General features: G+C 35.9%; 1 protein-coding gene across 1 annotated transcript in view; it reads left to right on the top strand.

Moving 5' to 3' along the window:
• Nucleotides 1-18,029, top strand: part of LOC102149449 (translation initiation factor IF-2) — a 90,466-nt gene that overhangs the window by 64,701 nt on the left and 7,736 nt on the right. Inside the window, exon 7 of the mRNA XM_070252765.1 lies at nucleotides 15,622-15,703. Coding sequence (XP_070108866.1) covers nucleotides 15,622-15,703 — 82 coding nt within the window. The remainder of the gene's footprint in view (nucleotides 1-15,621; nucleotides 15,704-18,029) is intronic.

Genomic DNA, 18,029 nt, shown 5'->3' with positions numbered 1-18,029 from the left:
CCCATTGGTTGATGGTGTCATTCAGTTTTTCTATATCCCTGTTGATTTTCTGTCTTGTTGTTCTATCAGTTGTTGAGATAGGCATGTAGAAGTCTCCAATTGTAATTGTGGGTGTATCTATTTCTCTTTGTTTTATTAGTTTTTGGTTTGCAAAATTTGAAGCTTGTTGTTTGGTATATGCTGATTTCAGATTGCTATGTCTTTTTGGTGGATTGACCATTTTTATCATTATATAATGTCCCTCCCTGCTCTAATAATTGTTTTCTTCTGATGTCTACTTTACAATGATATTAATATAGCCTCTCCTGCTTTCTTTAAATTAAAGTTTTCATGATATATCTTTTTAACCTACCTATATCATATTTGAAGTGAGTTTCTTGTAGACAGTGTATAGTTGGGTCATGGTTTTTAATCCACTTTGCCAATCTCTCCTTTAATTGGTATATTTATACTATTTAAATTTAATGTTATTTTTGATATGTTGGGCTTAACACTGCCATTTAATTTTTTTTCTGTTTTTTCTCTCTGTTATTTGTTCCTTTTTCTTTTTTTCTTGACTTTCTGTTGGTTACTTGAACATTTTTTAGAATTCTATTTTGATTTATCTATTGTTATTTGAGTGTATCTCTTTATATAACTTTTTAAGTGGTTGCCATAGCTATTACATTAAATATGCATAACTTATCACAGTCAAAATAGTGTCAAAGTTTTACCAATTCAATTTACCAATATCAGGAATAAGAGAATCTATAGACATGAAAAATTCAGTAGGGGAATATAATGAACAATCTTATGCCAATAAATTTGGCTACTTAATTGAAATAAAAAACTTCCTTAAAAGACACAAACTACTCTCAGTGAAGAAGAAACAGCTGACCCTTTTTAGCTCTACATCTAAAGAAGCAATTGAATTTGCAGTTAAAAAATCTTCCAATAAAAAAAAAAAACAATTCCAGGTCTAGACTCCACTTGTTTTACTAAACATTTAAAAAAGAAACAATACCATGTCTACATAAACTCTTCCAGAAAATTGAAAAGTAGGAAACACTTCCTAATTAGTTTTATGAAGCCTGAATTACCTTGATACCAAAACTAGACAAAGATATTAGGAGAAAAGAAAACTAAAGACCAATTTCCTTCATGATTATAGATGTAAAATTGTAAACAAAATTTTAGCAAGTCAAATCCAACAATATCTAAAAGAGATAATATGTTTTGACCATATGTAGTTTAACCCAGAAATACAAGGTCAACATTCAAAAATCAGTTAATAAAATTCATCCTATTAACACGCCAAAAAAGACAAGCTATATGATTATCTGAATACACACAGAAAAAACATTTGACAAAACCCAACACCCAGTTCATGATAAAAACGTTCAACAAACTAGCAACGGAATGTAACTTCATTCTTCTGATAAAGGGCGTGTATTAATAACCTACTATGAATAACATAATTAATCTTGAAAGACTTAATGTTATGCCTCTAGGGTTGGAAAAAGGCAAGGGTGTTTGCTTTTGCCACAGGTAGTCAGCATCACACTAGAGTTCTAGCCTGTTCAATAAGCAAGAAAATAAAGTGAAAGGCATATGAATTAGAAAGTAATAAATACAATATTTACTGTTTATAGATGATGTGATTGTCTACTTAGAAAATCTCAGAGTTCACAAAAAAGCTACCAGAATGCATGAGTTTAGCAAGTTTGCATGTTTCAAAATCAATGTATAAAAATCAGTCTGATTTTTATATCCTAGCAATAAAATGTTTGAAACTGAAACAAAATGAACCATTTACAACAGCACTAATATTGTTTAAGGGCACCTTAAATTTATACAATGTTATGTGTCAAGTATATTTCAATAATAAATAAAATTAAGAATTAAATAAAAGTTTTTTCATTTTGTGTTCAAAAAAATAGCACTGAAGACATGAAATACTTAGATACAAAGTTGACATAGTATGAGAAAGATCTATATACTGAATACTATAAAACACTGAGGAAAAAAATAAAAGAAAACCTAAGTAAATAGAGAGATATATACCATGTTCATTGATTGAAAGCCTTAATAGTGTTAAGTTGTCAGTTCTCCCTAAACTGATATATGGATTCCATGCAGTTTCAATCAACATTCTAGCAAGATATTTTGTAGCAATCGAGAAGCTGATTCTAACACTTAGGTGGAAAGGCAAAAACTTAGAATAACCAAAGCAGTTTCCAAAAAGAAGAACACATTTGGAGAACTTACTCTACTTGATTTAAATAGTTTTTATAAAGCTACAGTAATCAAGGCAGTGTATTATTCACAAGAGGATAGACCAAAAGCTGACTCACACATATAACATCAAATGACTTTTGACAAAAGTGCAAAAGCAATTAAATGGAGAAAGTATTGTCTTTTCAAGGATTGGTGCTGAATAGTTGGTTATTCATATGCAAAAAAATGGCCTCTGTCTGTACCTCATAGCATATACAATACGTAACTCAAAATGAATGATAGATCTAACTGAGTAAAACTTAAAACTTCTAGTACAAGACATACTGGAGGAATCTTTGTAACCTTCAGTCAGGCAAAGATTTTTTTTGGGTACAACACCAAAAGCATGATTCATAAAATAAAAAATTGATAAGTTGATAAGAAATTTATCAAATTTCTATTCTTTGAAATATACTGTTATGAAAATGAAAAGACAAACTGCAGCCAAATACTCATAAAAATATTTGAAATCATATATCTGATAACGGACATAGACCTGAATGCTTAAAGAACAGTTAAAACTCAATACTAAAAAAAAACCCAATAAAAGTGGACAAAGTATTTGAAGTTTCTTCACCAAAGAAGTATATGGACGGCAAATCAATACATGGAAAGATGCTTAACATCATTACTCATTAGGAAACTAAATTAAACCACAATAAGAAACCATTGCACTCTTATTGTAATGGCTAAATCAGACCAAAACAAAACAAAAAACAGACAATGCCACCAGCTGGGGATTATGCAGAACAACAAACTTTTCTGCATCAGTGGTGGGAATGCAAAATGGTACAGTTCCTTTGGAAAACAATTGGGCCATTTCTTTTCTTTTTCTTTCTTTTTCTTTTTTATTCTTTTATTATTGTGGAACAGTGGTTGGTAACATTATATAAATTTCAGGTGTACATCACTATACATTTTGATTTCTGTGTAGATTGCAACATGTTTACCACCCAAAGGCTAATTACAGTCCATCACCACACACATATGCCTAATCACCCATTTGGCCCTGTCCCCTCCCCCTCCCCCTCTGGTGACCACCAATTCAATCTCTGTTTCTATGTGTGTGTTTGTCATTGTTTTTATCTTCTACTTATGAGTGAGATCATACGGTATTTGACTTTCTCCCTCTGACTTATTTCACTCAGCATAATACCCTCAAGGTCTATCCATGTTGTCATAAACGGCTGGATTTCCTCCTTTCTTATGGCTGAGTAGTAGTCCATTGTGTATATATGCCACATCTTCTTTATCCATTCGTCCCTTGACGGGCATCTAGGTTGCTAGAAGTCTTGGCTATTGTGAATAGTGCTGTAATGAACATAGGGGTGCATGTATCTTTATGCATTTGTGTTTTCAAGTTCTTTGGATAAATACCCAGCAGTGGAATAGCTGGATCATTTAGTAGATCTGTTTTTAATTTTTTGAGGAAGCTCCATACTGTTTTCCATAGTGGCTGCACCAGTTTGCACTTCCACCAGCAGTGTATGAGAGTCCTCTTCTCTTCACATCCTCTCCAACACTTACTGTTTCCTGTCTTGTTAACGTTAGCCATTCTGATGGGAATAAGGTGATATCTCATGGTAGTTTCTTTTTTTTTTAATGATTGGCACCTGAGCTAACAACTATTGCCAATTTTTTTTTTCTTTTTCTTCCAAAACCCCACTAGTACATAGTTGTATATTTTAGTTGTGGGTCCTTCTAGTTGTGGCATATGGGATGCCGCCTCTGTGTGGCCTGATGAGTGGTGCCATGTCTGCACCCAGGACCTCAACCAGTGAAACCCCAGGCTGCCGAAGCAGAGTGCGTGAATTTAACCACTTGGCCATGGGGCCAGCCCCTCATAGTTTTGATTTGCATTTCCCTGATAATTAGTGATGTTGAATGTCTTTTCATGTGCTGTTGGCCTTCTATATATCTTCTTTGGAGAAATGTCTGTTCAGATCTTTTGCCCACTTTTTAATTGGATTGTTAGTTTATTGTTGAGATATTGAATTCTTTATATATTTTGGCTATTAACGCCTATTCAGATATATGATTTGCACATATCTTCTCCCAGTTGTTAGGTTGTCTTTTCATTTTGTTGATGGTTTCCTTTGCTGTGCAGAAGGCTTCTAGTTTGATGTAGTCACATTTGATTATTTTCTCTATTGTTTCCCTTGCCCGGTCAGACATGGTACTTGGAAATATGCTGCTAAGACTGATGTGGAAGAGCATACTGCCTATGTTTTCTTCTCGAAGTTTAATGGTTTCACATCTTACATCCAAGTCTTTAATCCATTTTGAGTTAATTTTTGTGTATGGTGTAAGACAGTGGCCTACTTTCCTTCTTTTGTGTGTGGCTGTCCAGTTTTCTCAACAACATTTATTGAAGAAATTTTCCTTTCTCCACTGTGTGTACTTGGCTCCCTTGTTGAAAATTAGCTGTCCGTAGATGTGTGGGTTTATTTCTGGGCTCTCGATTCTGTTCCATTGACCTGTGTGTCTGTTTTTGTTCCAGTCTCATGCTGTTTTGGTTACTATGGCTTTGTAGTATATTTTGAAATCAGGGAGTGTGATACCTCCAGCTTTGTTTTTTTTTTCTCAGGATTCCTTTGGCTATTCTGGTTCTTTTGTTGTTCCATATAGATTTTAGGATTCTTTGTACTATTTCTGTAAAAGATGTCTTCGGAACTTTTGAGTTTACATTGAATCCGTATATTGCTTTAGGAAGTATGGACATTTTAACTGTGTTAATTCTTCCAACCCAGGAGTGCAGCATCTTTCCATTTTTTTGTGTCTTCAGTTTCTTTCAACAATGTTTTATAGTTTTCAATGTATGGATCTTTCACCTCTTTGGTTAAGTTTATACTTAGGTATTTTATTCTTTTTGTTGCAATTGTAAATGGGATTGTATTCTTAATTTCTCTTTCTGCTCCTTAGTTGTTAGTGTATAGAAATGCAGCTGATTTTTGTATGTTGATAATGTGGCCTGCAATTTTACCATATTCATTATTTCTAGAAATGTTTTGTTGGATTCTTTAGGGTTTTCTATGTTGAAAATCATGTCACTTGCAAATAGTGACAGTTTCACTTCTTCCTTTCCAATTTGGATACCTTTTATTTCTTTTTCTTGCCCGATTGCTCTGGCTAGGACTTGCAATACGATGTTAAATAAGATTGGTGAACGTGGACATCCTTATCTGGTTACTGTTGTTAGAGGGATAGCTTTTAATTTTTCTCCATTGAGAATGATATTAGCTGTGGATTTGTCATATACAGCCTTTATTATGTTGAAGTGCTTTCCTTCTATACCCATTTTATTCTGAATTTCAATCATAAGTGTATGTTGTATCTTGTCAAATGCTTTCTCTGCACCTATTGTGATGATCATGTGATTTTTATTCTTCATTTTGTTGATGTGGTGTATCATATTGATAGATTTGTGGATGTTGAATCATCCCTGCATCCCTGGAATGAAACTCACTTGATCATGATGTATGATCTTTTTAATGTATTGTTCTATTCAATTTGCTAGTATTTTGTTGAGGATTTTTGCATCGATGTTCATCAGTGATATTGGCCTGTAATTTTCTTTTTGTGTGTTGTCCTCATCTGACTTTGGTATCAGGGCAATGTTGGCTTTGTAGAATGAGTCAGAAAGCTCCTCCCCCCCACCCCCTTCAATTTTTTGGAAGAGCTTGAGAAGGACAGGTATTAAGTCTTCTTTGAATGTTTGATAGAATTCACCAGGGAAGTTGTCTGGTCCTAGACTTTTTATTTTTGGGGAGGTTTTTGATTACTGTTTCTATCTCCTTACTTGTGATTAGTCTATTCAAATTCTCTATTTCTTGTTGATTCAGTTTTGAAAGGTTGTGTGATTTTAAGAATTTATCCATCTCTTCTAGATTATCTAGTTTGTTGATGTATAGCTTTTTGTGGTATTCTCTTATAATCTTTTGTATTTCTGAGCTGTCTGTTGTTATTTCTCCTCTTTCATTTCTGATCTTATTTATTTCAGCCTTCTCTCTTTTTTTCTTGGTGAGTCTAGCTCAATGTTTGTCAATTTTGTTTGTCTTTTCAAAGAACCAGCTCTTGCTTGCATTGATTTTTTTTATTGTTTTTTAGTCTTGATTTCATTTATTTCTTCTCTGATTTTTATGATTTCCTTCTACTGATTTTGGGGTTTGTTTTGTTCTTCTTTTTCCAGTTACTTTAGGTGCACTGTTAGATTGTTGATTTAGATTTTTCTGTTTGTTGAGTTAGGCCTGTATTGCTGTAAACTTCCCTCTTAGAACTGCTTTTCCTGTGTCCCATAGATTTTGTCGTGTCGTATTTTCATTTTCATTTGTCTCTAGGTATTTTTTGATTTCTCCTTTGATTTCTCCATTGACCCAGTCGTTGTTCAGTAGCCTTCTCCTTCATCTCCGCATATTTGTAGCTTTTCCAATTTTCTTCTTGTAGTTTTCTAGTTTCATACCTGTGATCAGAAAATATGCTTGGTACTATTTCAGTCTTCTCAAATTTGTTGAGACTTATTTTGGTGCCTAATCTGTGATCAATCCTGGAGTATGTTCCATGTGCATTTGAAAAGAATGTGCATTCTTTAGTTTTGGGATGGAATGTTCTATATATCTCTTCTATGTCCATCTGGTCTAATGTGTCATTTAGGGCCAATGTTTCCTTATTGATTTTCTGTTTGGATGATCTATCCATTGGTGTAAGTGGAGTGTTGAAGTTCCCTATTATTATTCTGTTACTATTTCTCCTTTTATGTCAGTTAATAATTGCTTTATATATCTAGGTGTTCCTATGCTGTGTGCATAGATATTTACAAGTATTATATCCTCTTGTTGGATTATTCCCTTTATCGTTATTTAGTGCACTTCTTTGTCTCTTGTTACAGTTTTTGTCTTAAAGTCTGTTTTGTCTGGTATGAGTATTGTTAACCCAGCATTGCTGTTTGCATGGAGTATCTTCTTCCATCCATTCACTTTCAGTTTGTGAGTGTCTTTAGGTCCGAAGTGTGTGTCTTGTATGCAGTGTATATTTGGGGCTTGTTTTTTTATCCAGTCGGCCATGCTATGCCTTGTGATTGAAGCATGTAGTCCGTTGTCATTTAAAGTAGCTATTGATAAATATGTGCTCACTGCCATTTTGTTACTTATTTTCTGAGTGTTTTATTAGTTCTTCTCTGTTTCATCTTGTCTTGCTCTCTTCTCTTGTCATCTGATGGCTTTCTTTAGTATCATGTTTGGGTTCCTTTCTCATAATTATTTGTGTATTTGTTATAGGTTTCTGGTTTATGAGTACCATGAGGTTCATATATAATAAGCCACACATATAGCAGTCCATATAGAGTCAATGGTCTCTTTAGTTTGACCTCTTTCTAAGAAGCTTTACTCTTTCCCTTCTCTCTTCCCACATTTTATGTTTTTGATATCATATCTAACCTGTTATATTGTGTTTGTGTATCCATTATCCTGTTATCATTGAAATAGGTAATTTTAGTACTTTTGTCTTTCAACCTTCATATTATCTTCATAGATGGTTTATCTGCTACCTTCACTGTACTTTTGCCTTTACCAGTAATTATATTGCCTCTTTTTTTTGTTGATAATTTTCTTATTCCTATTTGTGGTCTTCTCATTCCCACTTAAATAAGTCCCTTTAGCATTTCTTCTAAAACTAGTTCTTTGCTGATAAACTACTTTAAGTTGTGCTTGTCTGTGAAACTCTTAATCTCTCCCTCCATTCTGATTGATAACCTTGCCTGGTAGAGTTTTCTTGGCTGTAGATTTTTTCTTTTCAGCACTTTAAATATATCATGCCACTCCCTTCTAGCGTGTAAGGTTTCTGCTGAGAAGTCAGCTGATGGCCTTAGGGGATTTCCTTTGTATCTCACTTGTTGTCTTTCTTTTGTGGCTTTTAGGATTCGCTATCTTCAATTTTGGACATTTTAATTATAATGTGTCTTGGTGTGGGCCTCTTTGCATTTATCTTGCTTGGTGCTTTCTGTGCTTCCTATATTTGGATGTCTGTTTCCTTCCTTAGGTTAGGAAAGTTTTCAGCTATTATTTCTTCAAATAGATTCTCTGCCCCTTTGTGTCTCTCTTCTCTTTCTGGTACCTATAATATGAATGTTAGTGGCTTGATGTTGTCCCAGAGTTGCCTTAGGCTGTTCTCATTCTTTTTAATTCTTTTTTCTTTTTTTGTTCACCTTGGGTTATTTCCTCTAGTCTTTCATCCAGCTTGCTGACCCATTCTTCTGCATCATCTACTTTGCTATTGATTCTCTCTAGTGAATTTTTCATTTCCAGTATTGTATTCTCCATTTCTCTTTTGTTCTTTTCTTTTTTTTTACTTCTTTTCCTTTTTTTGAGGAAGATTAGCCCTGAGCTAACTACTGCCAGTCCTCCTCTTTTTTCTGAGGAAGCCTGGCCCTGAGCTAACATCTGTGCCCATCTTCCTCTACTTTATACCTGGGGCGGCTACCACAGCATGGCGTGCCAAGCAGTGCCATGTCCGCACCCAGGATCCAAACCGGTGAACCCCAGACTGCCGAGAAGCAGAACATGCACACTTAACCACTGTGCCACTGGGCCGGCTCTGATTTGTTCTTTTTTATGTTTTCCAGTTCTTTGTTGACATTCTCACTGTGTTCATCCATTCTCCTCCCAAGATCAATGAGCATCTTTATGACTTTTTTCCTTAAACTCTTTGTCAGGTAGATTATTTCTGTTTCAGTTAGTTCTTTTCCTGGGGTTTTGTCCTGTTCCCTTGCTTGGAATGTATTGCTTTGCCTCCTCCTTGTTCCTCTTTCTCTCTGCTTATATCTGTGTATTAGGTGGGCCAGGTATGTCTCCTGATCTTGGAGAAGTGGCCTTATGTAGGACACACTTTTTGAGGCCTAGAAATATGCTTACCTCTTGTCACCACTTCCAAATGTCCCAGGAGTGGCCCCTGTATGGGCTACATGTGTCCTGTTTTGGCAGTGTTGCTCTTGCTGCAGGTGCCCAGGGAGTCTAGGCTGTCTCCCTGACCAGCTGGTTGTAGTGCTTAGCTGCATGTGGCTGCTGTGGATCCTTCAGTCAGTTTATCGGGGTTGGGGAGCCCCAGCAAAGTTGGCTGTAAGGTCTAATAGCATGTTCCTGTTGGAGTTTTCTGTTAATTGTGTAGGTCCCCAGTGTGGCTGGTTTCTAGGCTCATGGGTTTACAGTTACTGTAGGCCTCCAACCTGCAAGGCTGTTTTCAGCCCTCTAAGGATTGCAGCTAGGTGGGGCTCGCCCCAGCCATGGGAGTACCCAATTGTTTCATGCTTTGGAATGTGGGGCTGATCCCCTATGTGGCTGTCTGAGAACCACAGATCTTCTGCCCCTGATATGCCCCATGGCCCACAGGTCCACACCCACCATCAACACAGTCCTGGCCCACACATAGTTCCTGAACCTCTGGAGTGGATCCTGTTGCCCCACTGCTGAGGCCCCTGCACACTCCACCAATGCTCCACACTCTGCATCCATTCCCCATGAAGGCCCTGCCCCACAGAGGCTAACCCACTCACCTACCTGCAGAGGATCCAGGCACCTCATCTCTGCAGGCCCAAAAGCTGCCTGAGGCATTGCTGTTGGCTGGGGCCAGTCCCTAGGACTGGCTGCCTGCTCTGGCTGAGCTGGATTAAGTCAGTGCTCTAGTTGGTGGGGCAGACCCTAGGATAACAGGCCAGGGGAAGAACTCCAATGGCATCTGCCAGCATCTGTGTCAGCACACATGTATTACATCACAATAATGGCTGCCACCAATGTTTCAGTCCCTGAAGAGGTCTCACCTCTCACCGAGATGCACCCAGAGCCTATCAGGTGAGTCTCTTTTCACCAGAGGACTGTTCACCTTTCTTTCTGGTGAGTTTAGGTTGCCTTCTGAAATTGTGAATTTTTGTGTGGGCCCTTTAAGAGCTGGCTTGTTTTCCACTTGTGTCTGCTAGCTTTTCTAGGGGCATTCCCCATTGTAGTTCATAGCCAGAAAATCCAGATATTGTGAGATGCCTTTCTGTCATGCTAGTCCAAAGGATGCTTATAACGGCAACACTCCCCTGCTCAGGCTCCCCACTCCTCCAGGGAAAGCTGTGTACTGGCCGTCCCTGAAGCTCTGCAGCTGGTGAAGGTGGGATTTTCTCTCCAGACCTGAATTTCTGCTTCTTCTGCCTCAGTCAGGACTGTCCCTTGTTGTGGGGATTCTTTTTATCCAGTTTTCAGTTCTCTCTCAGGGGTAATTGTTCTAAAAATTGTTGTAACCTGGTTGTGTTTGTGGCATGAGGTGAGTTTAGAGTCTGCCTATGCTGCCATCTTGATGTATTACATGCATTTTTAAACACTTTTCTAAATGTATTACAGAATGGCTGTCACATCCATTCCCTGAAATAACAGTGTTCTCAACATAGCAAGCAGTTAACACTAATGTAACCATCTTTACAGAAAATTTTCCCTTTCACACTCCCACCTCCATCCTTTGCTTCTTGGTTCAGGGACTCAAATCATTTTTATTAGTAACTTGTGTATTCTTTTATTGGTCTTTGTGCAAATATAATTTATTCATATTTATTTATTCTTATTGTGTCTCCTTAAACAAAATGATGCTTGTCATATGACTCTTATTTTGCCCTTGCCTTGTTGCTTAATATTTGAGAGTCTTCTTCATATAAGAACATAAAGCTCTTTCTTATTTTTAACCACTATATGATAGGGGCTAGAAATCATCATGTGATTGTGTGTAGTTTATTTATCTAGTTCCCTAATAATGAGCACTTAGCTTACTTCCAATATTTTATTGTTATAAAGAATCTTACAGTAAAAAAACTTCATATATGTGTCATTTTATATATGTACATATGTGTCTGGAAGGTAAATTCCCAGCAATGAGATTACTGGGTAGTGTAACTATAATATTGATAGCTAATACCGGATTTTAGCACTTTGCATACCCATCAATAATGTATGAGAGGGTCTCTGTCCCCACAGTCTTGCCAACAAAGCGTATGGTCAAAGTTTGGGTTTTTACCTGTGTGGTATGTGAGAAGTGGTACCTTGGCATAGTTTTCATTTTAATTTCTTCTTTATGAGACATATAGACAGACAGATAGATAGATAGATAGATAGATAGATAGGCAGGTAGATAGGCAGGTAGATAGATAGATATAGACATAAAGATAAATAAATTTCCTTCCCTTGCAATGAGAAGTAGTTTTCTTTCCCAATTGGTAATTTGTCTTTTGACTTGGCTTTTTGTGTGTGTATTTTTAAACTGCCATACAAAATATTTATATTTTCATGATGCAGAATTGATTCGGTTTTTTATTTGATGATTTCTGGAGTTTGAGTCATAATTAAAAAGGCCTTCCCACTTCATGGTTATAAAGGAAGTTTTAAATTTATTTTCCATGGAAATTTTAGAATCAACCTGTCCAGCTTCTGAAAAATGATGGTATTTTTATTAGGACTACGTTAAATTTATGAATCAATTTATGGAGAATTGTTGTCTTCAAATCACACATATATCATGTTTTTCTACTTGTTTTGTCCTTCAGAAGTTAGTTTCTCTCTATAGGTTTTATGAATTTATTGATAACTTTTCCTAGGTTTTTTATCTTTCTGGTTGCTGTTATAAGTGGGTCAGCTGTCTACTAACAAGATGTTGTTTTTATGTATAAAAATTACTTAATTTTCATATACAGGCATACCTCATTTTATTGCTCCTTGCTTTATTGTGCTTCTCAGATAACTGTATTTTTTACAACACTTTCCACCAGCAAAAAGATTAAAACTCACTGAAGCCTCAGGTGATGGGTAGCATTTTTTAGCAATAAAGTATTTTTAAATTAATGTATGTTACATTCTTTTAGACATAATGCTATTGCACACTTCATAGACTACAGTATAGTGTAAACGTAATTTTTATACTCACTGAGAAACAAAAAATATCTTGTGACTTGCTTTATTGTGGTATCCAGTTTATTGTGGTGGTCTTGAACTGAATCTGCAATATCTCTGAGGTATGCCTGTATTTGTTTTATATCCTACTGCCTTACTAAATTTATTGTTTTTAATAGTTAAGTTTATTACCTTGGTTTTTCGTGCATACGGTCATACCATCTATAAGTACAAGTAGTTTTATCTCTTTTTTTCCTAATTTTGTATTTTCAGTTTCTTTCTCTAATCTTACTGCTTTGGCTAATTTAATACAATGTTAAATAGTAGTGGTAATAATGGTAACATGGGTCATGTCTGTTCTCTTCTTTACTTTAGTGGGAATATTACCTTGTTCAGTAGTATGCTTTTTAGCTTTTTGGGCTAAAATGTGTGTTTGTGTGTGTATGTGTGTGTGCACGTGCACATGGGTGCCCATATCTTTGTGTGTGTATAATATTAAGGCAGTAGCCATAGATCCACGTTATACAAACAGTTTGAAAAATAATCTTTCAGCTTTTATAGGGATGATATAAGATATTCTCCTTAGCTCTCTTAAAACAAATAATTATATTAATATATTTCCCAACCTTGAACTGTCCTCGCATTCCTAGAAGAAACATCACTTTGGCATGATGTATTATTTTTTTAATAGAACATTGAACTTTGATTCCATTAATAAGTGAGATTGCTGAAAGAGAATTTATCCCATTAGAAATGGAGAAATTAGGGTACAATCAGCATCCTAGAACTTCAGTAATACTCCTTGGTATCTTGGTATTATTTTACTGCAGCAACATATTTTGCATATCTACAATGAGTAAGGTCCTAGAATAGGTAGTATTAAAATACAATAATTAATTATAATTTTCTATGGTCTCTGTATTCCAGAAGCTTATAATCTGGTATGAGTAAGTCATACAGTAGGTACTATGAACATTGCAAGTTTAAGTTCTTTTAAACATTTTACAGCAAATGTTTATTGAGATAGTATAGTATAGTGATTCAGAATTTAAGCTCTGGAGGCCAACTGCCTGCCTTAACTTAGCTCTGTCACCTAGGGCAAATGCCACCTCTGCCTCAGTTCCCTCACCTTTATTTTTCTTATTTTTTTTACAACCTTTATTGAATTAAAATTGTCAAATAAAGATTGTATATATTTGAAGTGTACAGTGTGATGTTTTAATGTATGTATACATTGTGAAATGATTACCATAGTAAGGCTAATTAACATACCTGTCACCTTACATAGTTACCATCTTTTTGTGTTTGTGGTGACAACACTTAAGATCTACTCTCTTACTAAATTTCAAATTTGCGATACAGTATTATTAACTATAGTCACCATGCTGTACATTACATCTCCAGGACTTACTCGTCCTACAGAACAGAAACTTTGTACCCTTTGAGCAACATCTTCCTATTTCCTCCATCCCCTAACCCCTGGCAACCAGCATTCTTCTCTCTGTTTTCATGAGTTGGACTATTTTAGATTTCACTTAGGTGAGATCATACAGTATTTGTCTTTATGTCTGGTTTATTTCACTTAACATAATCTCCTCCAAAATTAATCTACGTTGCAAATGGCAGAATTTCCTTCCTTTTTAAGGCTGAATAATATTCCATTGTATATATATATATCACATTTTTTCTATCCATTCATCTGTCAATGGACACTTAAGAAGTGGGCCTCTTGTGCAGAATCCCACATGGCTGGAGGCACTCACTATGCTCTCATCTTCCCCTGAGAAATCATGGCTCAGGGTGTCTCTCTTAGCACTGAGCTTTAGTGCCTTGGGGTAAAGTGAAACTGTTCTTTCCTCCTCCATTGTATCTATTCTTGGATTTTCCCTCCAATGAGGTGCTGGGACTTCTCCTCTGGACTCTTGCACTCCCAGAAAGTACTCTTATCCGTGGGTAGTTGTCAAAATCATTTCTGTGGGGAGATGAGGGCTGAAAACACCCCTTCTACTACCTTGCTGATGTTACTCCACAGATGAATGTTAGTGCATTATCTCTACTTGTTTATAGTTGACAGGAGAAAAAAGAATGAGAGTGAGAGCAAGAGAGAGAGAGAGATTGACTCAAAGTCATGTATAATGAAAAGCCCAAATTAAACAAGTACTAATTAAATTAAAAGTGGGAATGCAGAGTTTAGGTATGTTTAAATTCAGAGAAGGGATATGGAAGGCGTTCCAGGTTATGGAAACAATGTGCTTAGAGGCATGAGACTAAATAATTTTGTAGTTCTTTTCAAAGAATATGGAATTCATAGTTAGAACTAGAGCCGAACTTTGAATGAGGGAAAGGATACAAGAAACATGGAAGAAGTGAAACGGTAGATCTTGACAACTGATTTGATGTGGAGACTGGGTGGGCAGTATTAAGTAAAAAATAACTATTACTGAGTCCAGCTTATTAGGAGTATGCCTAGAGTTTTAGGGAAAGTCTTATCTATTGGGAGAAGTCTCTTGGATGAAGGAAGAGTGTAAACAATACTTAGACATTGAATTAGAAAGCCAGAGTTGGGTGTTGAGAGCAAACACTTGGAAACAAGTGCTGGAAGGGTTAGGTATAAACTATATCAGAGAGCCAGAGTAAAGGCAGCAGAGAGGACACAGTGCAATTGTGAACTGAAGTGCAGTTGAGACCAAAGGAGCATTTCGAATTGAGAATTGAATACCAAGCTTCTTTACACACATTCTGGAATGTTTGTTTTGGTGGGGGCTCTAAGATGGCAGAATATGTTGGGAGTGTCTATACCTTAGTGATTGAGAGTATGGCTCTGGATTCAGATTGCCCAAGTTCAAATTCATCAGTAGCACTTATTAATCATGCTACCTTGAGAAAGTTATTTATAGTTTCCATCTGATGTTTGATTTGTTCAATGGGGATAAAAATAACATCTTTTTCACTGGCTTGATTTGAGGAGTAAATGGAATAATTTATGTATATCTCTGAGAACAGTGCTGTTATTATATAACAATTTATTTGGGCCCTTGCTCAAAATAATAATGTTAAGTTGTAGAACAATAAAGTCATTCCTATGAGAAACTGGTGAGCTTTTTTACATGAGAAGGAAATTTTTTAATCCATGCATTAAAACTTTTTCATTGCCACTCAACATAATGCTTTTGATCAAAATATTTGGTCAAAATCTTTGGCAATCCTAACCAAATGTGATGAGAACAGTAAAGCCATCAAAAACTTGGATCTGTGGGGTGTGTTTTAGAAATCCCGAGTGCTTAATCTCATTTAATGAAGACTATCTTCCAAAATCAAAACAATTAAGGACATATGGAAAGATCATACCCCAATTTGCCTTAGATTAGGATTTTATGAACTACAGATAAATTATTACTGGAATTTCTCTCCTTTGAATTGTTTGTCAAAATTAATTATACACGTATACCTATTTATTTAGCTATAAAGATTATCCAGATTATGTGGGAGCAGCGTTTCCTGGAAAGATGTGCATTACCCATTATTCTGCAGGAATTGCTTTGGTATGTAATTATGTAATCTTTTTATTTAAAATATTTGTACATTTAAGAATTATCCAGGGCCAGCCCTGGTGGCCAAGTGATTAAGTTTAGTGCGTTCTGCTTTGGTGGCCTGGGCTTGGTTCCTGGGCACAGAGCTACACCACTTGTCTGTCACTGGCCATGCTGTGTTGGTGGCTTACATACAACAAGAGGAAGATTGGCAGGAGATGTTAGCTCAGGGTGAATCTTCCTCAGCTTCCTCAGCTTCCTCAGTTTGTAAGAGAATTTGAACTGGTTAAGGAAGGAGAGAAGTCACTAAGGAAGTCAGGAACAGTGAAAATGTAGGAACCATGGTTTGGATATGCTGGTGGGTACATGGATTGTTGCAGTTGGGTCCTAGAGGAGTGATCAGGAAAGAAAGTAGGTGGTCAGGATGTGGGATGCACTTTACAGAGATGATGGAGGAGTTGCACTTATTGATACAGGTCTGTTGACAAGGCATAGGGTGGGAGCCATAGGAATGTGTGACTGAGGCAGGGTGTAGCATGGAACCATTGGAGGAGATGAATTCAGAGCTTTTATACTTATACTTTTACAAAACATTTCGTTTAAAAACTCTTATACTTTTGCAACAATTGAACATATCTCTAAACAAGAATTGTTTCTTATGCCTTAGACATAATGTAAATCGTATCATACTGTGTCATTCTGCAATTTGAATTTTTTTGTTTCCACTTAGAATTTTGAGATTTATCCATCCTGATACATGAAATTTTAGTTATTTTAAGACTTTTTTTTAAAGATAAATTTTAGGTTCACAGCAAAATAGAGAGGAAAGCATGGACATATCCCATATATCCCCTGCTCCCACATACGCATAGCCTCCCTTACTATTAACATCCCATCACAGAGTGGTACATTTGTTACAAATGATGAACTTGCAGTGACACATTCCAATTACCCTAAGTCCATAGTTTACATTAGAGTTTACTCTTGGTGTTGTACATTCTATGACTTCTGACAAATATATAATGACATATATCTAACATTTTAGAGTTAGATCTATCATACAGAGTAGTTTCACTGTCCTCAAAATCCTTTGTGTCTAGTTAATTTTTTGCACTGATGTGTCATGTTTCATTATATGAATATGCTGCACTGTATCCTTTACACTTTTCTTGGGCATTTTGGTTGTTTCTATTTTTGCCATTAAAAACAATATTTCATAAATATCTCTATATATACCTGTTCCAGTTTCTATTTGATCCTTTTCTTTTTAAACAAATCTCAGTTTTCAGATATGCATACTCCTGCTCATATAGAAGTCTTCATTTCCTAGCTTTTCTTGTAGCTAGATTTTTCTAAGTTTCATCCAGTGAGATGCAAGCAGAAATAATATTTGGAACTTCCATGAAGCTTCTTTAAAGGCATGGTACCCATTCTTCATTGTGGCCTTTCTCCAATCTGCTATTTAAAATGCCATGTGAAGACAAGGTCATTACCTAGGCATGATGGACTAGGAACCTGGAGAGTCCAGGTCCCTAAAGATCAAGAAGCTACTTTCATGTGAGAGAGAAATAAACTTATTATTATTAGTTATTATTATTTTGAGTTTTCTGTCTCATGCAGCTACATATAATCCTTGCCAATTCAGGAGTGTTTCTTCTAAACAGCATGTAACTGGAACTGTTTTTCCCTATTCAATATAAAAATGTGTTTTAATTAATTTCAGTTTAAATTATGTGCATTCTTGTGATTATTGATATTTTTAGAATTAACGCTATCACCTTATTTTCCATTTTTCCTCTTTGTTTCTTTGCCTCCAGTTATATGCCAACAGTTATTTGGTAATATTTCCTTAATATTACCAAAGGAAATTATAAATATACTTCAGGCAGAAGGAAGTGATCCCAGATGGGAGATCTGCGATTCAGAGGGAATGAAGAGTAATGAAAGTAATAATTGTTTGAACATGGCCTGTATGAATCAATAATAATGGTGTCTGATGAAATTAAAATAGAGACAAGATTAAATTAAAACAAGTAACAATAATGGGTCATAGGCTGATACCACCATCTACAGCTGTGGCTGGAAAGCATGTGCCAATTCAGGGACCACATTTCTCAGACCTTGTTATATTTAGATCAAGCCATATAATATGAATGGGAGTAATGTATGTCACTTCTTGGTTGGAGCAGTTAAAACTGTGTGAGCCTTTCTGCTGGTAAGCTTAATAGAAAGGCTGTAAATAAGGACAGGAGCACAATATGTAAGTATTTCAACACGAGCATGTGGAAGGCTACCCACTACCCAGGAGTATCTGCACTGGGCTTTATGTGTGTGTATT

The sequence above is a fragment of the Equus caballus genome, chromosome 27 (genome assembly GCF_041296265.1).
Source record: "Equus caballus isolate H_3958 breed thoroughbred chromosome 27, TB-T2T, whole genome shotgun sequence".
In the NCBI taxonomy this organism is placed as follows: domain Eukaryota; kingdom Metazoa; phylum Chordata; class Mammalia; order Perissodactyla; family Equidae; genus Equus; species Equus caballus.
This window is presented reverse-complemented; position numbering and strand designations above follow the sequence as displayed.